This window comes from Euprymna scolopes, chromosome 19 (genome assembly GCF_053919585.1).
Source record: "Euprymna scolopes isolate OS-2025 chromosome 19, ASM5391958v1, whole genome shotgun sequence".
In the NCBI taxonomy this organism is placed as follows: domain Eukaryota; kingdom Metazoa; phylum Mollusca; class Cephalopoda; order Sepiida; family Sepiolidae; genus Euprymna; species Euprymna scolopes.
In genome coordinates, this window is record NC_136500.1 from 149,243,551 (window position 1) to 149,267,645 (window position 24,095).

A 24,095-nucleotide genomic window follows, 5' to 3' on the forward strand; every position below is an offset into this window, starting at 1 on the left:
TATTAAACAAAAATAGCACACCCATTGCTACCGAAGGGTGTAACTGTAGAATTAAATCAAAATGCCCTCTTAAAGGAAATTGTCAAATTACTTCTGTAGTGTACCAAGCAACTATTTCTACTAAGGAAAATCCTATTGAAAAAAATATTACATAGGAATGACAAATAACAATTTTAAAGAAAGATTTACCGGTCACAAGTGCTATTTTGAAAATAATGAGTACAAAAATAGAACTTCCTTGTGTAAATATTACTATGAACTAGTAGAGCAAGGTTACTCCCCAATAGTAAATTGGAAAATTTTAAAGAAAGCTAAAACCTGTTCATCTTTAAACTCACCTTGCTACCTATGTCTTTATGAGAAATTATTTATACTTACTTTTAGAGAAAGAGATAAATTATTAAATAAGAAGCACGAAAATTTAATTAATTGCAAACATTATAAAAACCATCTTTTAAGTAATTTAGTTTAGATATAAAATTTAAATAAATTTAAAATTGTCACTGATTTCTATAATTTATTAAAATACTATTAATATACTTTCTCCTCGCCTGATTTCATTCTTTATTTCCCCTATCTTATATACCTGTGTGTCTATGTGTATATGTATGTGTCTATGTGTTTATTTTATGACCCTGTGTACTTAGATTTATACATTTCTATATTATTTTGTATACCCTCCTTTGTTGTGTGCTCCCCTGGTGGTGTTTATTCAGTCCATTTGTATGCTTTTATGTGTGTATGCATCTATCTGTACTCTTGCCAAATAATTTGTATTCCCAAATAATTTGTATTCATATGTATTTCTATGTATATGGTTTATGTGAATTATACATATTTATGTGTGCGTATATATATGTGTGTGTGCGTTGTTGTATATTAGTATATGACTGTGTGCATATGTTTGTGTATTTTTTGTACGTATGTGTATACATAAAATTATATATATGTATATTTGTATGTATGTTGGTTCTCTGTGGGTATATACATATGTATTTTATTATTTTTAATTTTATTACTATCTACCTGTGTGTCGCTACTTTTGAGTATTCTGTTGATTTAATTACTTCTTTTGCCTGAATATATTTATATATAAGTGTACTTGTATCTATGTTTTTAGTAATACTGTCTTGATGTATTAATTTATGATTTAATGACTTTATATTTATTTTTAACTAGCTTAAACTTTCGACTTAATTATATATATATGTGTGTATATATATGTATATATATATGTGTGTGTATATGTGTATATGTATGTGTGTATGTGTATGTATATTATATATATGTATTGTATTCTTTTTATATACATAAATATTAGTAGATTATTATTTATAATTTATTAGTCCTATTTAATTTATTTAATCCCCTCTTATGGCTAAATATGTTATATTAAAAAGATAATAAATATTAATTTTATTCTGTTTTATTATTATTATTATTATTATTATTATTATTATTATTACTATTATTATTACTATTATTTTATTATTACTATTATTATTATTATTATTATTATTAATAATAATAATTTTAATATTGTTTTAGCATTATTATTTTTCTTTTACTTATATATTCACTTAATAAAACGCGAAACTTTAAACTTATATCATTTAGCATAAAGGGCTTAATTAATTGTAGACGTATATTTGAACTGCGTTGAAATTACTCATAGTCAAGTCGCTGCCTGATGATATCTGTTGTTTGATTGAAACAAGTGGCTATTTGTAGCAGCAGGATGTGAGCATATTTATATAACAATAAACAAGTATATATATATATAATATATATATATATATATATAGAGAGAGAGAGAGAGAGAGAGAGAGAGATAGAGAGAGAGAGAGAGAGAGAAGAGGAGAGAGAGAGAGAGAGAGAGAGAGAGAGAGAGAGAGAGAGAGAGAGAGAGATTATGTATGTTCGGTTTACAGAACGCCATCTTTCTTGGGGTTCATATATCATATCTATTGCTTTTTTCTGCTTTTCGTAAAGTTGTTTCTCTCTAGCGCTCCAAACACTGTCTCACACCCGAGGCTATTTTCTATCTCTACAAATTTACTATCAGACCATTTACCGAGAGTTATTATAATATTTGAGCCCGTGAATCTCTGTCCCAATCTACAATCTGCAATCTACAACCACTCTCTCACACACGTGATGTTGCTAGTCTCAGTCTTTTCTTTAAATACTATTATGGCTTGTGTTCTTAAGAATTGTTTGCTCCTTTGTTTCAACTCGTTTGACTTGTTGGTCTAGTGGTCTCCATCAATTCGCTCTGTTGATACATTATTATAGTACAGCTTCCTATCCCAAACAGCTTCTTTCTAAGCACCGTAGCTTTTAGAACTCTTCTTCTGCTCCGCGTTTTCATCCTATCTACAACCTTAATCTTTTCAAGACTAAATTCAATAGGCAGTTCTTGTTTACGTGATAATCATCTTCGTTCTTGTTAGCTTCTTACATTAAGTAACTTTATGTCTTGTCTGGAGCGATATATATATATATATATATACGTTTTATTTTTTATTACCTTTTTTTCTGTTTAGTTACCGTTTTCTGGCCGTTATGTAGCCTCCTCAGACTTTTACAGAAATGTTCGTTTATGGAGGAATGAAAGAATGAATGATGTCAGAGGAGGGGTGCGAGAAAAGCAGAAAAAGAAAAAGGGAAAAGGGGAAAGGTGGGAGGGGGTGCTTGGTAGGTTGGTAGTGCTTTAGTTTTGGAGTTCAAAAACATTAGGTGGTTGTGGGGGGTCTGGGAAATTCATCTCTGGTGTGGCTAAGGACATAGGGATTCATGGATGGGGGAGGAGATATGTAGGGGTAAGAAGAGGGGGGTTACTTTAAATTTCGATTTCTAAGGTTTAGGTTGTTGGCGTCTCGTTAGTGTGATGATTTCTTAATAAGTATGTCTTGGCTTGTTGTGTGTTCGCTTAGGTTGGGAGGCGGGTGGGGGGGGGCTACGATTCGGTTTATCTATTTGATTTTTATTTGTTGTTAAGTGCTTTGAGAAGGTTAGCCTGGGGCCGTACACGCGAGCACACACATGCGCACATACACACACACATACACATAAAGAAACGCGCACTTTCTTCAGGTTTTTATTAATTACCATTTCTACTAACTATATATATATGTGTGTGTGTGTCTGTGTGTGTGTGTGCACGCGCGTGTGTGTGTTCCTACATATATAAATGTAAGTACGTAATAATGTTTTCACCTGAAATGCGTTGGGTTTTAAAGATCACCACTGTACGCGAGCACATTTTTTTTGAAAGAGACGTATTAAATAGTTATTGTAAGGGGGAGATAATTTAGAAAAGTTTTATTTTTTCACTGATTTTTTTCGTTGCACATTATTCATAGATTTTTTTTTATAAATAAAAACAACTTTATTTGACAAAAGCAAAGTACAGATAATCTCGTGTCTTTTTTTTTCTTTTTAAAAATACGAAAATAAATAGAGAAAGAAAACATTACAAAAGAAAAGCATATCTAGAACCCTTATTGATCTGTGAGTCTAAAAACATCTTGCACACTACCTCGTACTCATTACTCATCGGCCATTTTTGGCCTGGAGAGCTCACACATTTTTTTTTTGCCTGTTACCAAAGGCAAGAATCTGATTTACTTTTTATCGTTTTCTTTTTTTTTTTTGCCAACTCTGGTCCTCCAAAAAATGTCCCGGAAGCCAATCCCCAGCTCCCCTCTCTTTGAGAAATGATGATTCATGATTTCTTCAGACCAAACACTCGGTCCAGGAAAGTCCGAGATCTTCGTTTATAATCTAGGATTTCCCGACATAAAACATGGAAGGATTCCAGAACTTTGTTGACGTCTTCCGATGCGGACACTTCCATGAATGGACAGCCAAAGTCAATCGCCAAAAGACGGCCTGCACAAAAGAAACAAAGTAAAGGATAGTAATTGTCTGTATTTTTGAGATGAGTTGTTTTCATTGATTGAGATTGTCGGACTGACTTCCTCATCTTTGTTGTTATTGTCACAACGTTTCGGCCGTTTTGCCCTCCGGCCTTCGTCAGGTGAACGGTTTGTTAGGAGTCTCGAACCCAACCCTTTATTATTATTACGGGGGTACCGTGTTCGGACTCCAGCTAGGCTTTGGGACATAGTTGCTGATTCTCTGTTTTTCAATGTTACTTTTTCACTGCCTTCGTTCAGGATTGAACTCAGCACCTTTGGGTAACTGTAAACTTTGATACAACGTCTAGGACCACTCGGCCATATGTCACTAGGACAATTCTTAGTTGGTTTTTGTTAATGTTAAACCTATGTTGTTATTCAAGGTTTTCTCTCTCTATCAGAGGTGTCCAAATTGCATTCAGCTCTATGCTGAACGAAGGCAGTGAAAAAGTAACATTGAAAAACAGAGAATCAGCAACTATGTCCCAAAGCCTAGCTGGAGTCCGAACACGGTACCTCCGTAATAATAATAAAGGGTTGGGTTCGAGACTCCTAACAAACCGTTCACCTGACGAAGGCCGGAGGGCAAAACGGCCGAAACGTTGTGACAATAACAACCAAGATGAGGAAGTCAGTCCGACAATCTCAATCAATGAAAGTAAAGGATAAATTAACAGATTATTTTTTGCTCAAATTCATAATTGGTAATATCACTTACGTCATCTGATTAAGTCCTCTTTTTTCATCCCACGGTCATCGTCATAAAACGATCATTTAGAGGACATAAAACGATCGTAGAGGACGAGAAATTATAGCTATTGAAGACCTGGTTATCCCCAAGTTTTGTGTGTTTGTTTTACTTCCGGATCCTGCTGACCGTTTTGATTCACGATCAGTGCCCTGGAAAAGTCCTTTTTGATTAATGCTTACCAGTTTAAAAATAAGCAAAGGAACTTGCCTAATTTTTTTCTTTTTTAGAGAAACAGAATATTTGGGGTTGTATTACTGTACACATAGATTCGAAAAAGTTGTCAAAAAAACAAATATATAATAAATAAATGTTATCAAAGGCAAGATAAGTTTCTTTTCTATCAAACTGGATATATTTTTCATGTTTTTATTCAATGTAATATGTTTATTCAGATCGAAAAGCATACAGTGTTTACCGATATATTGGAAAATTCAAAATGGCGCCCGGCGTTTTCTTTAACACGGGAAGTTTGGGAAAAAGTATTATAAATAATAAACTAGACAAAATACTGTTAGAAGTTCGCTCAATATATGTTACCGTGACATAGGTTGACATACATTCAGTGTTTTTAATAGTATTTTGTCTAGTTTATTATTTATAACATCTTTTCCCAAGCTTACCGCGTTAAAGAGAGAGTCGGCAACCATTTTGAATTTTCCAATACATCGGTAAACACTGCATGTTTTTCGAGCTCAATAAACATGTTACATTGAATAAAAACACAAAAAAAATGTATCCAGTTTGGTAGAAAAGTAGCTTATCTTGCCTTTGATAACATTTATTTGTTATATATTTGTTTTTTTGACAACATTTTAGAATCTATGTGTACAATAATACAAACCCGAATATTTTAAAACATTAAACATTAATCAAAAGAGACTTTTTCAGAGCATTCGCCGTGAAACAGAATAGTCAACAGAAACTAAAGTTAAAAAAAAACGAAAAAAAACAAAAAACAAATTTTGGGGATAACCGAAGATCTATTCACTGTCTTTTAGTTACAATATGGCGCCTATTTACAAATTCCTCTTTGTGTTTCGTTAAAGCAATGTAGTCAGATACAACAGTTTTCCTATTTTTTACGAATCATTGTTGTACTCTGCAATATCTTTCAAGCTGACCCAGTGTGGTAGTAGAGGTCAGACAAGGCAGTGTTGCATCGTATGGTCCTCTTCTAAACATTCTCACATTATTGCATTATTTATATAACCAGCTAGCAAGCCAAAGGGAGGTGACAGTGGTCAAGTGGTTAACAACACGAACTGACGACCTAAGTATCCTAAGTTGGAATCCAGTTCGTTCCACAAAATCACTTTCATTTCAAATGTTGGCAATTTTCACGTAATATTCCCCTCATAAGTATCCAGTGTCTTCCTAGAAAGAATTGTGACAAGAAAAATATATGGGAAACCAATGCCAACCTTAGGTTCATATGATACGCAAGTAAAAAAGGAAAAGAAAACGAGCAAGTAAATACAAATTAGGTACACTATACCATTTCAACTTCAAAATGATAATAACCAACTTCAAACTGAGCTTCTTTTTAAATGAAAAAAATTAATCAACTTCAAATTGAGAATTAATATAATAAAAATAATTAGCTGCAATTTGAAATTGATTATTCCATTTTGAAGTTGATTATTTCTCATTTTGAGGTTGTTTTCACATTTGAAATTGATTAATCCATTTTGAAGTTGATTATTTCATTTTGAAGTTGATTATTTCTCACTTTGAGGTTGTTTTCACATTTGAAATTGATTAATCCATTTTGAAGTTGATTATTTCATTTTGAAGTTGATTATTTTTCATTTTGAGGTTGTTTTCACATTTGAAATTGATTAATCCATTTTGAAGTTGATTATTACTCATTTTGAAGTTGATTATTTCTCATTTTGAGGTTGTTTTCACACTTGAAATTGATTAATCCATTTTGAAGTTGATTATTTCTCATTTTGAGGTTGATTATTTCTCATTTTGAGGTTGTTTTCACATTTGAAATTGATTAATCCATTTTGAAGTTGATTATTTCTCATTTTGAGGTTGATTATTTCTCATTTAGAGGTTGTTTTCACATTTGAAATTGATTAATCCATTTTGAAGTTGATTATTTCATTTTGAAGTTGATTTTTTCTCATCTTGAGGTTGTTTTCACATTTGAAATTGATTAATCCATTTTGAAGTTGATTATTCCATTTTGAAGTTCATTTTTTCTCATCTTTAGGTTGTTTTAAAATTTAAATTAATTAATCCATTTTGAAGTTGATTATTTCTCATTTGAACTTGAAATGGTATAGATTTATGCAGCCAATGTGAGTGAAATGCGGTTCTTTACATCTCTTGCGTTGGATAACATTTTGAATGATTTATTCATATCTTGAATTGGAAGTTGGTTGCCACAATTGAATTCTTAAAGAAACCCAGATTCAAAAATTGATTACCCACACAGTATATTATAGGACAATTTTTCAACTACATAATCGAAGCAATAAAAGCTATTGAGATCGATGCCCGTAATGTCATATGTCATAGGTCATGCTTTGGCACAATGAGAAAGCTTCTTTCCTGGGGGGGGGGGGGGTCTTTCCTTTATTTTCTTCCATTTTATCCAATTTAGTTTGTCATTTTTCTTTCTTTTTTCTTTCTCTCTGCCCAATTTCTTTTTTTCTTTCGTTTTTCTCTTTCCTTTAGTTTCTTTCTTTTGTAATCAATTTCATATTTCTTTCTACCCAATTTATTTATTTTCGTCTTTCTTTCTTTTTTTCTTGCTTTTTACCGAAACCAGTGTATGTCTTTCCTTTATTTTCTACTTTTTTACCCTTTTCTTTTTTTACTGAGTTTAGTTTGTCATTCTTCTTTCTTTTTTCTTTCTCTCTACCCAATTTTTTTTCTTCAAACCAATTTAGTTTTTCTCTTTCCTTCATTTTCTTCTAACTTTTGTACTCGATTTCATTTCTTTCTTTCTACCCAATTTAGTTTTTCTTTTCTTTTTTTTTTCTTTCTACCAAATTAATTTTTTCTTTCTTTTTTCTTTCCACCTAGTTAATTAATATTTTAAATCTTTTCTTTCTTTCTGTTGTAACTTTTCCAATTTGGATTCATTAGAATGGAATTAACACTGAAACGTGTCCTTCTTTTTCTCCCTCTTCCTATACCAATAATTCCCTTCTTTTTTCTACTAAGACCCTCTTTACTCCCGCCGTTCCTCCCAGCTGGTCCTCCTACCACCTCATAGTCTACATATATTGTTCTTACCTTGGTCCTGCGTCACCTGGCGCACGTGGGCCATATCAGCTTTGTTTCCAACCACAATCACCGGCACATGGCCAACCTTCTTGACGTCTTCGATTTTCCGCCGAATATCCAACAACGTATCGAAACTGGTTCGACTGGTCACTGAATAAACCAGCATGAAACCGTCTCCCCACCGTATCACTTCGTCGCGGGCTCCGTTGTCTTCATTCTGTGAGATAAAAAAAAAAAACATAAACTCGCCAATTGTCATATTAAGTGTGGACATACATGACACTTACACACATAATAACTCGAACATTAAATGATTGCGTAAAAAAAAAACTATCAGGTTTGTATTACTGTACACATAGATTCGAAAAAGGATAGGCTCGCAACGTCTCTTCTGTGGGAGAGAAGTTGCAGGGTAGAGAAAAAATTTTACAAATAAATGTTATCAAAGACAAGATAAGTTACTTTTCTAACAAACTGGATATATTTTTTGTGTTTTTATTCAATGTAACATGTTTATTCAGCTCGAAAAACATGCAGTGTTTACCAATGTATTGGAAAATTCAAAATGGCACCCGACTCTCTCTTTAACACGGTAAGTTTGGGAAAAGGTGTTATAAATAATAAACTAGACAAAATACTATTAAAAAACCACCGAATATATGTCAACTTATGTCACGGTAACATATATTAAGCGAATTTCTAACAGTATTTTGTCTAGTTTATTATTTATAACACCTTTTCCCAAAATTACCGTGTTAAAGAGAGAGTCGGGCGCCATTTTGAATTTTCCAATACATCGGTAAAAACTGTATGGTTTTCGAGCTGAATAAACATGTTACATTGAATAAAAACACGAAAAATATACCCAGTTTGGTAGAAAAGTAACTTATCTTGCCTTTGATAACATTTATTTGTTATATATTTGTTTTTTGACAACTTTTTCGAATCTATGTGTACAGTAATACAAACCCGTTATATATTTGTTTTTTGACAACTTTTTCGAATCTATGTGTACAGTAATACAAACCCGTTATATATTTGTTTTTTGACAACTTTTTCGAATCTATGTGTACAGTAATACAAACCCGTTATATATTTGTTTTTTTGACAACTTTTTCGAATCTATGTGTACAGTAATACAAACCCGTTATATATTTGTTTTTTGACAACTTTATCGAATCTATGTGTACAGTAATACAAACCCCAAATCCATATGCTGTACGTGCCTGTGATTAAAAGAAAATATTTTACACCAAAAATTACATAAATTGATCAAATAATTTTATTTTTAAAGAAGAAAAATCAAATGTTGTGCCTAAACGAACAGTGACGATATCGCGACGCCATTTTGAAAATATACCGAAGGTGCAAGGGCAATAACTCACAATATTCAAACTTGCGATATTTTAGAAAGCTATTCTTAACATTAAGTGCTTGCCCAAAAATAAAGATATGTATGATATACGTACCAGTTATGTAAAGAAAATATCATACACCAAAAATCACGTAAATTGATCAATTAGTTTTATTTTTAAATAATAAAATCAAATGTTGTGGTTAAACGAACAATGACGATATCGCGACGCCATTTTGAAAACAAACTGATAGGAGAAAGGAAATAACTCAAAATATTCAAACTTGCGAGATTTTAGAAAGCTATTCTTAACATTGAAAAAAAAACAAACAAACAAAAAAAAACAAATTCACTTAAAAGTGATTTTCTTTATAAAAATAAAACTGGTTGAATAATTTATGTGAATTTTGGTGGATGATATTTTCTTTACGTCACGAAATTAAAATTTCTTTTTTTTTTTTTGTAAAAGAAACTCTGAACAAGCACCCAAACAATTTCAGATTGAGTAAATTAATAGCAACCACTAGTATATATATATATATATATATATATATATATATATATATATATATATATATATATATATACACACACATATACATATATATATACATATATATATATACATATACATATACATATATATACATATCATATATATATACATATATTGAATATTCCACAATGTATCGAAACTGATACACCAGCCCAGATGTAGCAACAATACCCCATGTATGGGCGAATGTTTGCTTTATAAAGATTCAGTATACTGTTAAGTGTGATTGTTTTCTAGTAGAGTAGAGAGAACCTACCTTCTTTGCAGCAGCCTTGGCAATGTCTTCAATATATTTGTTCTAATTAATGTCGCCTATGAATGTTGAGCCGAGGAGTTTAAACGAAGAGGTTTCAGGTAAGGTATTATTGGTCAATGCAATCGGTGGTTGAGAAGATTTCTTGTCATTGTAAAAGGAAAGAAGCTTAGTCTTAGTATCATTAAATGTGACCATCCACTTACGGCTTCCTTCCATTACGGACTGTGGGTCATTTTCTAGCGTCTCACCTATTGTTTTAGTGCATATCACGGAGACAATTTTATCCAGAAGGTCGTTTATGAATATCAAGAATAATAAAGGTCCAAGGATTGACCGCTGAGGCACACCTGCATTTATATCATGCTGTTTTTTAAATTTTTTTTTTTACATGGGGGTCACCACTTATCAAGGCCCGAAGGCCACTGAGGGATAAGGGTTATTGCGTGTACAGTAATCAATGAGATAGTATTGTAGTAATCATTAGTATTGGAGGTTTTGATAGAGTGTCTTACTTAAGGGGGCGGTTTATCAGGAATTTGTTTATGTTGGACTTGAAGACGTACAAGTTGTAGTCAGGTGGGAAACAGGCAAGCGCCAGAGAGTTCCACTGGCGTGCAGTTCTAAGAAAGAAGCTTTGCTCATGGAATCTACGTTTGGATTTAGGCACAGATAAAGAGTGGGGGAAACTATTGACAGTAGTTTCAGCCAGACGGGTGTTTTTGGTGAAATATTGGCGAGGGGGGACGAGAGATTAGAGCTCAGACGAGCACCTGCCATGCTGTTTGGACATACAGCTATCGAAGACAACCTGGAGTTTTTTTTCTCTCCTGTTTAGAAATGGTTTGATATTCGCCTAGTAATACCGTATGATTTAATTTTTATAAGGAGACCTTCGTGCCTGATCCTGTCATACTTTGCATGTATAAGACTACTGCTCTCCTCTCTTCTGCCTTATCCAGCGTATGGTATATATGTTCAGAGGGTGTCCGGAAAACTCGTCCCGAGAAAACTCGTCTCCGGAAAACCCGTACCCGGAAAACTCGTACCCGGAAAAATCCTTTCGAAATAATAACGTTATTATTTTAGCGCGGTACCAAAATTACATAAGACCGTGTTTTCTTTTTTGTTTTGTAATAACACAAGAATTATTTAAACTGAATTAATTCTTCTAAATAAAATAATTGCTTTCTTTGATAATACGTGTTTTTTTTCTTTATTTTGTTTCGTAACGAAAATTGTTAAAACTAGAGTATTTTTTTAATAAACATTTGGTTTCGTTTTTCGTATCTTTTTTTTTCACACAGTGATCACCATTTATCAAGGCCCGGAAGCCACTCAGGTATAAGGGTTATTGCAAGTACATTACGTTAGTGTGGAGATTTGATGAAGTGTTTACTTAAGGGGGCGGTTCATAAGGATTTTGTTAACGTTGGACTTGAAGACATCCAAGTTGTAGTCCGGTGGGAAGCAGGCAGACGGAACAGAGTTCCACAGGCGTGCAGTTCTAAGAAAGAAGCTTTGTTCATGGAATCCGCGTTTTGATTTAGGCACAGATATAGAGTGGGGGAAATGTTTCACAGTGGATTCAGCTAGACGGGTGTTTTTCGTGAAAGATTGGCGAGGGGGGACCAGAGATTGGAGTTCACTGCCATGAAAATAACGATAAAACAAGGATAGGCTCGCAACGTCTCTTCTGTGGGAGAAAGGTAGCAGGGTAGAGAAAAGGGCATCCCCCACTAAGCCACGAAGTCTATTTTGTACTATATCAAGGCAGGATATGCTGTTTTTAGCAGCTCCTGCCCAGATATGGCAACAGTATTCCATCCTTGGACGTACTTGGCTTTTATATAGATAGAGAATTGCATCAGTAGTGAGATATCTTCTGGAGCGGTAGAAGGATCCCACCATCTTTCCAGCGACCTTTGACGAAAATTTCTGGGGGTGTCGCCAAAACTCGTCTTTTTGGGAAACGATTGGGGTAAAAAAAGAGAAAATAATATCATGCAACAACACAAAGAGAAATAAAAGGTAATTAATTGAGACCCTGTAAACTGTTAGAATTATAAATGTTTATTTAAAGAAAAAGGTGGCTGGTTGCTTTGAATTCCCAAAAGCTTGTAAAATAAAATTTACTAAGTAACAAATAAAAAAAAAGGGAGAAAAAAATCAAAGACAAAAAGGCATTCAATATAAAAAGGAAAAAAGGCAACTGGGCAAAAATTCACTTTAAAATGGTCTCTCAAAAGGGAGACTTTTCAAAATATATAAAATGTTCTTAATATCAAAGGCTTACTTGAAGTCTGAATGAAAAGAGAATAAACATTTCAAAACAGGGAGTCCTTTAAGACGCGTTTTTCACAAATAAACGAACCTTCAAAGGTTTTTTTAAAATGTCTCTCTCGCCCGAAATAGGGTTCCAAACAAATGGTCCACTCTCCTTTTCATGAAGGGTTGTCAGTCTCTCTCTCTCTCTCTCTCTCTCTCTCTCTCTCTCTCTCTCTCTCTCTCTCTCCTTATTCCTCCTTTCTTCGGAGTAAGCAGTTTACTCAAAAATTCCGACACTGTTCTTATAGTTGGGCTCTCTACCCAACGTTTAAATAAAATGAAATTTATCGACGGCACGTCGAATGTTCTTCTTTGAAAGGGAGCTGCCTACAAACACTTCAATACATTCCTTAAAAAAAGGCACTCCACTGTCAGAAAAGGATAAAAAAATATACAAAATACGTTGCCGAAAAACGGTCAGCAACGGAGTCTAAAGGATGCTTCTTCCAAGATGGCCAACCTCCAAACTGATTTTTTTTTTAAAGGGCACATAAAACGGGGCATTGTGGTGTTCGAGAAGTTCCACAAGGATCCTGATTGGCCAATGGCCAAGGGCAAAAAGGAGGAAGAACGGACAGGTCGTTTCAAATTTGGGAGAGAGATAGAGAAAGAGAGAGAGAGAGAGGTAAAGAGGGAGATGGGGCGAGAGGGAAGCGCACACACTCACAGGTCAGTTAAAGGCCGACTACTAGATACGTGTACCGGGCAAAAAGGGAAGGGATTCACAAAGCCAGCGAGTCAGTCGCTCAAGGCAGCCCATCTCCCACCCCACTTGCACTGTGTGATGGCGACAAGAATCTTTAAAGTAAAATTTCGGAAACCTTGGCAACAGACTTGATGTACGTGTTCCATTTCAGATCAAGAGTAAAGGTCAAACCCAGAAGCTTGTCAAAACACGGGACCTCACCCAGACGAGAGCCATCCATCACAATTGATGGCAGCAAGAGTTCAAAGTATTTTTTAAAAATATTATGAGGGTGCATAGTCTCTTTTAAAGACAATATCTCCTTCAAGGCCGGTCATAAAATGTGTTTTCAATCGATATTTATTCAATAAGGGACCAATTTTCCTACCTAGCGAAAGGGGACGAGTATTCCGGGGTCGAGGTTTCCGGAGACGAGTTTTCCGGAGACTAGTTTTCCGGGGACGAGTTTTCCTAAATTTGTTCGGAGATAACTGTTAAGATATCCGCAGCTTCCAAGAAAAAAATGAAACGGACAGACAATAAGAAATATAATATAGGTATGCAAAAATAGCGGAGACATAGATAAAGTAAACAACCTTTCAGATTCAGGTTCAATAATTACAGGCTTTTTGGAAATGATCTATTTCAAAAGAACTAAACATTTTAATCAAAGAGAGTATTCGCGCAGATAACAGCGAGAAACGTTTCTAATTTTATAGACAATAAATTCTCGTCGACAAGAAGCAATAAAAACGGTCATAAAACTGAACACACGCAAATCAAGTCTGAACTCGGACGTGGGTGTTTTTTATTACCTATAAATATTTTACTTAAAAAAATATATAGACACTTTTTACAGGTGGTGGAAGTCTCTTTTTAGCTGTAAACAAATTCTTAACATTTAACGGAAATTTATATACATGTACATTAACAGAGTAGAAATAAAAAAAATTCCTCTTCAATCCAAACGTACAATTTCACACAAAGCCCACGGACTCGCGAAACACAAAAGAGTTATAGAAGAACCGTTTACAACTCACTACATTTAACAATTTTTTTTTTCAAAATACACAATTCTCGTACTTGGAGTGAAATAAATATAATATTACACTAAGGTAGCCACAGAAAGATAGAGATGCCACCCGTATAGATGGAAGAATTACATCGAATGAATAAAAAAAAAAAAAAAAAAGCAAAGCGTTGTTTATAGTTAAAGAATAACCAATAAAACGTTAACAGCAAATACTTAAAAATGTCCAGTTCTTTCAGGAATATGGTCTATTCGTTTTTATCAAGAAAAAACCCCAAACATTTAGTGCTTGTGCAGTATAGTGGAATTTCGAACAAATACATATCAGGTAAAAAAAAACAAAACAACAACACTATTACGTACCTACGTGTCATGTCGAAATTAATACAAATGCCCAAAATTATAAAAAATGATCAATTAAAAAAATAATTACAAGTAAGATTAGAATTTATCCAAATATCAAGTTTTATTCCATGGCTTAAATCGAAAAAGTGTGCGACCAATTCTGTATGAAAAACTGACTTATCCTCCTTGCTTTCTTTGAAATACGCTATTGGAAAAATATAAAATGCTCGACCGCTAGTCTCTACGAATCTTTGCCGAAAAATAGATGTAGTATATCTACTGGATTATTTTTCATAATTTTTGGAATTTATACTAATTTCGACAGGACACGTTACTACACCATCAGTGCTTTTTTTCTGTTTACCTGAATTACATTTGTTCGAAAACCCAGTGTACTGCATAAGTACCAACACATTTTGATAAAGTGCAAATGACTGTTCGACACATTAAACTTATAATTTAATGGCTTTTGTGTTTATTAAGTTATGTATTTTATTGGCCTTTTTATCAAAGAAGGCAGGACGATTAAAGAGGAAATAAAAGTAAATGTGACCTACCACGGAGCGGGTATCCAGTAGCTCGAATCCTACGGATTCACCATCCACAATGGCTGTGTGTTTGTATTTCGTATCTACAATATAAAATCATATATATATATATATATATATATATATATATATATATATATATATATATATATATATATATATATATATATATAGTCATCCACATACAGTACTGTTTCGCTGTTTCACAGCTCATCAGTTAAGTTTACAAAAGTAATCCAAGCTGGCAAAACTAAGTATATTATAAATATTGAAGAGTTAATATTTATAAAGTAATCTCAATCGGATGTAAAAGCTCGATAACACAAAATAGGAAATAGAGCTTATAATAAGAACAAGTAATTAATAAAACATGTTAAAAACACCAAAAAAAAAGAGTAAAAAAACATATTTAATTTTAAAAAGGAAGCACAAATGAGAATAATGGAATAATATTCCGATGAAATAAAGAGATAAAAAAAAAAAAAAAAGAAACAAACCAAGTTATTTGTTCATCAACGTTTCGTCTTTATTCCGAGACTTCCTCTGGATAAATGAAATTAAGCAAATATATCACCAGTCCAAATATTTGAAAATATATTTTTCATGTAATGAATGACACTGTTTCATAAGGACAATCTAGGGACTCACACCTTTCAGGGGAAAAAAGAATTTTTCAACTCGGTGCATCCGTTCGAATATATATATATATATATATATATATATATATATATATATATATATATATATATATATATATATATATCAAAAGTACCCGTCGTTGACTGGGTTCAAAAACAACCTACATAAAATGGACTCTGATTTATGAAAGTATGATAGGTTATGAAAAGGAAGGGTTGTAAAGAGATAGCTTCGAATTTGAGGGTATCAAAACCAAAGCAAAATATGATGAAAGTAAAAATAAAATAGATAAACCCCATAATTTATTATACCATACCTGTTAACACTGAAACACTTATCACAATATTCTGTGGATCTATATTAAAAAACCTTGTTAAACTTTGTGACATATTTCCATTCTATGCAGGTCAGGTACGAACGAACACCCCATAATTTTATTATACCATATTTCTTCTAACTGAAACATAATTACCAAAGTATACTTACGCAGATAGATATGAAAAGTCTTTATTAAAGTTTGTGCCTGTTTCCATTCTATTGAGGCCAGGCGCGAACGCAGACCCCACAATTTTATTATACCATCCCTATTTAAGTTAAAACATACTTATCAAAGTATTCTTATGTACATCTATATCAAAAACACGTAAACGTTTTTTTTTTAATTTTTAACTTTTTTATTTCCATACTTTGTGGACCAGGCGCGAACGAAGACCCCACAATTTTAATGAACCACCGTTGTGCCAGATCAATTCCTGTGTCTCGATACATCTTCTATCATTATATGTAATCAGTTTTTTTAAAATAGTCAACCATATAGGAGCCTATTCGTGACCAGACATAATAACACACATACACACACAAACATTCAGCTTTATCTATCTCTATACATATAAAAGTGAAAGTGTCTGTGTGTCTGTGTGTCTGTGTACATTTCCCTACGCAATAACTCTGTCAATTTTTATTCTACAGACTCGAAATTTGATATACAGGGTACTGAGATTTGGGAAAATCGATGTGATCGGTTTTTAGCCAGAAATTTGGCTGCTAAGTAGTCAAAGTTCAACGATTTGACCTTTGAGAACTCTACCAAACTCCTCCAACAATTTTGTGTCTACACACTTGAAATTTTAGATATAGGTTCCTTTGACATGGATCTAACTTAATAACTTGATTTGAGCCATAAACAATAAATTTTAAAGGGTCATAATAGAGGTCAAATTTAAAAAAAATTGACCTCTGCGGTCTCTTCCAAATTACTCAGACAATTTCTTGTCTAAATATTCGAAATTTTACATAAAGGGTATTCAGAGATAGGGCAAGCTTCTTCATCAGTTTGGGTCGAAAATTTTTAGGTACCAATATATAAATGTATGTATGTATGTCTGTTTGCATGTCTGCCTTAAACTTTCAACAGAGGCGACGGATTTTACCAAGATCAGTATCGTTTTAAAGTTTGACCTTTCATACGACAAATATCGAAAAATTGGCTAAAAACATTAACATCTTCCCCTTCAACTAGGCACTTTTTTTTTACAGAGGGGGATCACTTTTTTCGCCGATATTTTTGAAAGTTATCCTCTCCTTTGTCTAGATTGTCTAGCCTTAATTTTAAAAAATGTTATTTCCGGTTTGGCGGTGGTCGTAACAGCATAAACGTTAGGCTTTCACCCCGTTCTTTTCCTCCTTTGCGGTACGGGTTCGAACCTACCTTCCTCCTACAACTTTTTTTTTTTTTTTTGCTCAACATACACATCCAAACATCCGGGCAATGCCGAGCTGAAATGCTAGTATATCTATAAAAATAAACGTGTCTGTGTGTGTGTGTACATTTTCCTTCGCAATAATTTTGTTAATTTTCAATCTACAGACTCTAAATTTGATATACAGGGTACTGAGATTTGGGAAAATCGATGTGATCGGTTTTCGGCCAAAAATTTGGCTGTTAAGGGGTCAAAATTCAACGATTTCACCTTTGAGAACTCTACCAAACTCCTCCGATAATTTTGGGTCTAAACACTTGAAATTTTAGATATAGGTTCCTTGAACATGGATCTAACTCGATTTGAACCCCAAACAATTATTGTTGAGGGGTTATAATAGGGGTAAAATTTAAAAAAAATTGACTGTTTTTTTTGTTTGTATTTTGTTTTTTTGCTCCAAACACCCGGGCAACGCCGGGCTGAAATGCTAGTATATATATATATATATATATATATATATATATATATATATATATATATATAAAGTGAGCGTGTCTGTGTGTGTGTGTGTCTGTCTGTGTACATTTCACTACGCAATAACTCTGTCAATCTTTAGTCTACAGACTCAAAATTTGATATACAGGGTACTGAGATTTGGGAAAATATTTGTAATCCATGTTCGGCTGTTAAGGGGTCAAAGTTCAACGATTTGACCTTTGAGAACTCTACCAGACCTCCTTCGACAATTTGGGATCTAAACACTTGAAATTTTAGATATAGGTACCTTGGACATGGATCTCACTTAATAACTTGATTTGAACCCAAAACAATAAATTTTCAGAAGTCATAATAGGGGTCAAAGTTAAACAAATTGACCGTTTTTTTTCCTCAACATACACCTCCAAACACCCGGGCAACGCCGGGCACCCATGCTAGTATATATATATATATATATATATATATATATATATATATATATAAACATTTAGAATTTTATTAATAGTATAAATATAGATTATTTATATTTCAGTAAGAGTGTATTTAGTAAGTTGTCCAAAATGGTGTTTTTATAAGTTTTTTTTTTAATGTAAACATCCGATGAGTACGTGACTAAATATGCGGCAATAACATAATTTTGCAGACTTTTTTAGTCACAATACGAAACAACATTGTAATGGATATTCTTTTTGAAAAAATAATAAATGACCAACTGTAAACACTTTATATTTGGAAATCGGAAAATTATAATACTACACACATATATGCTCTGGAGCCCAATAAAATGCATTCATGTCGCTTGGACTTTTTAAAATTTACAAAATTTATATAAAAAAAAGAGCTTTTTCATTATAAAAACCTTTTTATTTATGCGAATTATTTTTAACCTTTTACGATGAACATATACAAACCGAGTACATTTCAAGTAATTATTAATGATTAATTATTAATGATTAATATATATATATATATATATATATATATATATATATATATATATATATATATTATAGGGAGGTTTCAGTAAAAACCCAAGGCTACGATTCTCTGTTGAAATCCTTTTAGATTGAAACAATAAATTTATTGTTGCGACTAATGTTAATTCTGTTTACCAAAATTGAATAAAATAAACTCTTGTTATTGAACACTATCATCTCTTTTTTATAGAACACATTCAACAACCTCGTTAAATTCAATAGTGTTTACTTTTGGGTATTTTTAACCTGGAACACACACACACACATATGTAATCTACATATATAATTAATTCTATAATAATTTTTAAATACCTACATACACTAGTGTTTTCATCATTTGAGAATTATCAGTGCAGGGAGTCACGATTACCGCCGGTCTGGAGATTGGAACCTGGCCACGAAGCCATTCCTGACTCCATTAACAAGGAGGAAACCCACGCAGCCGACTTTAACCGCGAGAAACATAGTTGAAATTTAAACATTTATTTTTAAATGTCGAGATTTATAACGTCATGATTTGCGCATTTTAACCTGAAAGTGCTCAACAATAAGAACCGAGTTCTTAAAGGGGCTGACATAATAATTACTCTCTCTCCCTCCCTCCCCCTCTTTCTCTTTCTCTCTCTCTCTCTCTCTCTCTCTCTATATATATATATATATATATATATATATATATATATATATATTGCCATCAACACCTTATATTGAAGTCTTGATTTTGCACACACAGTATATATACCTTGTCTTGAAGTCTTGATTTTGCACACACAGTATATATATATATATATATATATATATATATATATATATATATATATATATATATATATATAATTTAAAGGAGATTAGAACAATAGTCTAAAGAGCTGACTGTATTTCAATGTAACAGTGAAATTACTAGTTTAATTAAAATACAGGAAAGAGAAAGTACTCGTTGTAATTTAGATATATAATAAGCTCGATAGGTAAATATCCTAGAGCTAATTCAATATTAAGTAATGTGATTGATAATTTAAAATTTAAAAATAAAATTATAATTAAATTATAAATCCGTTTCATAAGAAGGAACAACGACAAAATCAATTATCTGTACGATCGTTTCGGAAAACAATGCTTTTTATTGTGGTAGACATCAAGTTACGGACAATAATTATTACATATAGTTTTTTTATAAGCAAGGTCTCCTCGTCAGCAAATTTTGAAGGGTTTTTATTAAATTTAAAAGACACCATAAATAAACCTAGCATTAAAAGTAAGGCAGATGTATCTGAAAAAAATTTAAATAAAAGTTCTGGATTTAAAATTTATAAGAAAATTAATATGGGTTAGAGATAGAAATGAAATAGATTAAAATATAGATTTGAATTTAAACTATAAGTTTGATTTAAGTACCACATTTCAAATATATATATGCATATATATGAAAAAAAATAGACACACATATATACATATACATAGATATAAAGGTATATATATAAAAAATATATAGAGAAATTTACCTTTTAATTTTTCGCTTTATATATATATATATATATATATATATATATATATATATATATATATATACATATATATATATATATATATATATATATATGTGTGTGTGTGTGTGTGTGTGTGTGTGTGTGTGTGCGTGAGAGAGAGAGATGAATAGATGGATAGATAGATATATCGAAAAATATTTCTGTCCCTCCTTTTATTGGCCGAAATAAAATATAACTCACCTGATGATTGGTCATATTCTCCAATGAATCTTCGAGTTAAAAATCGAACTGATAACGCTGTAAAAAAAAAAGAGAGAAAAAAAGAAAAAAAATGTCAGAGTCGAAAGTTAAAGTAGTGCTTTCTTCTCGAGTGTCATTATAAAGACAATCATTCATTCCTTCCCTCTCCTTGGTACAAATGTATCCTCATCTCTACGCAAATAAATACGTTGCTTTGAAGGTGTTCTCTCGTCTGAAATAGGGTTTAAATTAGGCACCGCCAAAAATGGCCGCAAAATCAAGTTGTTGTTGTTTTTTAAAACGAAATTACGTTTATTAAAATCCATTATTTCTGAGTAACTTTTTTTTTCCAGAAAGATAAAACCCTGAATTTTATCATATAGAAAACAGAATAATGTAAAACTTTTTCTACTATTTTTAATTCAATTTTAAATGTTAAATTTTCCCAAAAAGTTAACAATTGACATTTTTTGTCTTGCACAAAAAACGTACTTAAATATTTTTAAAAAAGGGTTTTTGAAATAATTAATTAATTTATTTATTGTCTAACTAAGATTTAGGATGATTTTCTAAGAGAATATGCAAAAATATTATAATATAAGTACCTGAATTTCAAATAATTCCACTTATTCATATAGGTAACCAGATATTCGCGTTGACGTAGAGTTCAGATCGACTCTGTTTACGTTTTCGTCTGATAAAAAGCAAACTATGGAAGACCAAACAGGCCAAAAAAAACTTATTTTTCAGTGACGAAAATTTCAATGTATTATTAAGCTGAGGCTGGCCAGTACCAGATGGGTGACCATTTGTATGCGTTTGGTTTTTAATGTGTATGTGTGTGGGGGCCAGACTCCCCAAAATGGGGGGGGGGGGCAATTTAAAGCAGAATAAAAAAAAATTATTTCAGCGCGTTTGGTCCACCATAGTCAAAGGCGGCAAACGTTTTCAAACGGGATCGAAAAAAAAGATGCTATTTTTAACACAAAGGGCACAATATTTATCGAATTTTTTTTTTTGGTATCGATTATTCAAAGCATGCCCTGTTTAATAATGGTCATGCATTATTCGGCTCGCTAAAAAAAAATTGTTAATTTATTTATCAAAAATTTTAAAATAGCTTTTTTCGTATAAATATTAAAAAAAATTTTTTTTTGTTTTGCTTAACTTAAATTAATTATTTTACTTAATATATTCACCGAATTTCACACTTCAAAACTCAAAAGCGGGATAATTAAACACAATCGAAGTTCTGATATTCAGACGTCAAAATAAGGTATGCAAACAATTTTTTTTTTTTTTTTTTTTTTGAATCTATAATTCTGTCCCTTACAACACAATATGTTGATTTCAGTCTCAGATGATTATTTTAAGCATATTTGTTCCCACTTCAAAACAAGGGGGGTTTTGTAAGCAAAAAAATATATATATATAAATATCGTTTATGAAAAATAAGTACACTGTTATAAAGTTCATTCTTCTCCTAATAATCGCTGAAAATTTCGTATTGATCGGATAATTACCTGATTTTTGGTAGATTTTTAAAAAGACGGTCCGTCAAGAAGTACTGACCTGCCCCCCCCAGTTTTGGCGGTGCCTAGTTTAAATGTATCAATGTTACAGTTCTGATTTTGTTTAGATGAGCTACGGACGTTTTTATTCTTTAGTTTAATCCGTGAATAGTTATGACTTTTTAGATGAGCTATGAACGTTTGTATTGTTTAGTTTTAATGGGTCAATAGTTCTGATATTTTTAAATGAGCCATGAACGATTGTATTTTTTAGTTTAATCGGTCAATAGCTCTGAATTTTTTTAGATGAGCTATGAACCTTGGTATTGTTTAGTTTAATCGGTCAATAGTTCTGATTTTTTTAAATGAGCTATGAACGTTTGTATTGTTTAGTTTAATCGGTCAATAGTTCTAATTTTTTAGATGAGCTATGAACGTTTGTATTGTTTAGTTTTAATCGGTCAATAGTTCTGATATTTTTAAATGAGGCATGAACGATTGTATTTTTTAGTTTAATCGGTCAATAGCTTTGAATTTTTTTAGATGAGCTATGAACGTTTGTATTGTTTGGTTTAATCGGTCAATAGTTCTCATTTTTTAGAAGAGCTATGAACGTTTGTATTGTTTAGTTTTAATCGGTCAATAGTTCTGATATTTTTAAATGAGCCATGAACGATTGTATTTTTTAGTTTAATCGGTCAATAGCTCTGATTTTGTTTAGATGAGCTATGAACGTTTGTATTGTTTAGTTTTAATCGGTCAATAGTTCTGATATTTTTAAATGAGCCATGAACCTTGGTATTGTTTAGTTTAATCGGTCAATAGTTCTGATTTTTTTAAATGAGCTATGAACGTTTGTATTGTTTAGTTTAATCGGTCAATAGTTCTGATTTTTTTAAATGAGCTATGAACGTTTGTATTGTTTAGTTTAATCGGTCAATAGTTCTGATTTTTTTAAATGAGCTATGAACGTTTGTATCGTTTAGTTTAATCGGTCAATAGTTCTCATTTTTTAGATGAGCTATGAACGTTTGTATTGTTTAGTTTTAATCGGTCAATAGTTCTGATATTTTTAAATGAGCCATGAACGATTGTATTTTTTAGTTTAATCGGTCAATAGCTCTGATTTTTTTTAGATGAGCTATGAACGTTTGTATTGTTTAGTTTAATCGGTCAATAGTTCTGATTTTTTAAATGAGCTATGAACGTTTGTATTGTTTGGTTTAATCGGTCAATAGTTCTCATTTTTTAGATGAGCTATGAACGTTTCTATTGTTTAGTTTAATCGGTCAATAGCTCTGATTTTTTTAGATGAGCTATGAACCTTGGTATTGTGTAGTTTAATCGGTCAATAGTTCTGAATTTTTTTAGATGAGCTATGAACGTTTGTATTGTTTGGTTTAATCGGTCAATAGTTCTGATTTTTTTAGATCAGCTATGGACGTTTGTATTGTTTAATTTAATCGGTCAATAGCTCTGATTATTTTTTAGATGAGCTATGAACGTTTGTATTGTTTAGTTTAATCGGTCAATAGTTCTAGGTTGAAGTAATGTCCGACTTTCGTCAGGTGTAAAAGTCGCTATGTTTTAGCAGGAAAAAAAGATGGTAGCTCTACACTAAGATTTCGAATTTTTGATCTAGTTGAAAGTAAGTTTATACGATTTATGAACATTATTTAATTATCAGTGAACGCTAGGGGTATAATTTCTAACATATGATTACAATTTTAATGAAATCAATCAACTAATTATAAATTCTTAGAAACACAATATTTACGAAACTAAGAGGTTGCTGGTTTCAGTATGGTTAATTGTGTGTTATCCGTTTTTTTAACCAGATGTATTTTTTTGTTTGTTTTTCTATCCAGTCATAGCTGACGGAACGAGATTAAATAAAGGATTTTGTTAAAAATTCTGTGCAAATTTTCGAATTCGACAAAATACATATAAAGAAGGTCGGAGGTTACAATGACCGAAACGTTATGAAAACAATGCTCAAGATGAAAACAATAGTTCGAAAAATCAAAATA

The 24,095-nt window shown here is 32.1% G+C and overlaps 1 protein-coding gene across 1 annotated transcript in view; it reads right to left on the bottom strand.

The window, feature by feature from the left end:
- Positions 1–3,309: 3,309 nt before the first annotated feature.
- The window catches only part of LOC145240056 (ras-related and estrogen-regulated growth inhibitor-like), a 157,888-nt gene continuing 137,102 nt past the window's right edge, over positions 3,310–24,095 (bottom strand). The window contains exons 2-5 of the mRNA XM_080103678.1: positions 20,555–20,611; positions 15,026–15,099; positions 7,927–8,134; positions 3,310–3,894 (exon numbers count right to left, since the gene is read on the bottom strand). Coding sequence (XP_079959804.1) covers positions 3,728–3,894; positions 7,927–8,134; positions 15,026–15,099; positions 20,555–20,611 — 506 coding nt within the window. The 3' untranslated portion in view covers positions 3,310–3,727. The remainder of the gene's footprint in view (positions 3,895–7,926; positions 8,135–15,025; positions 15,100–20,554; positions 20,612–24,095) is intronic.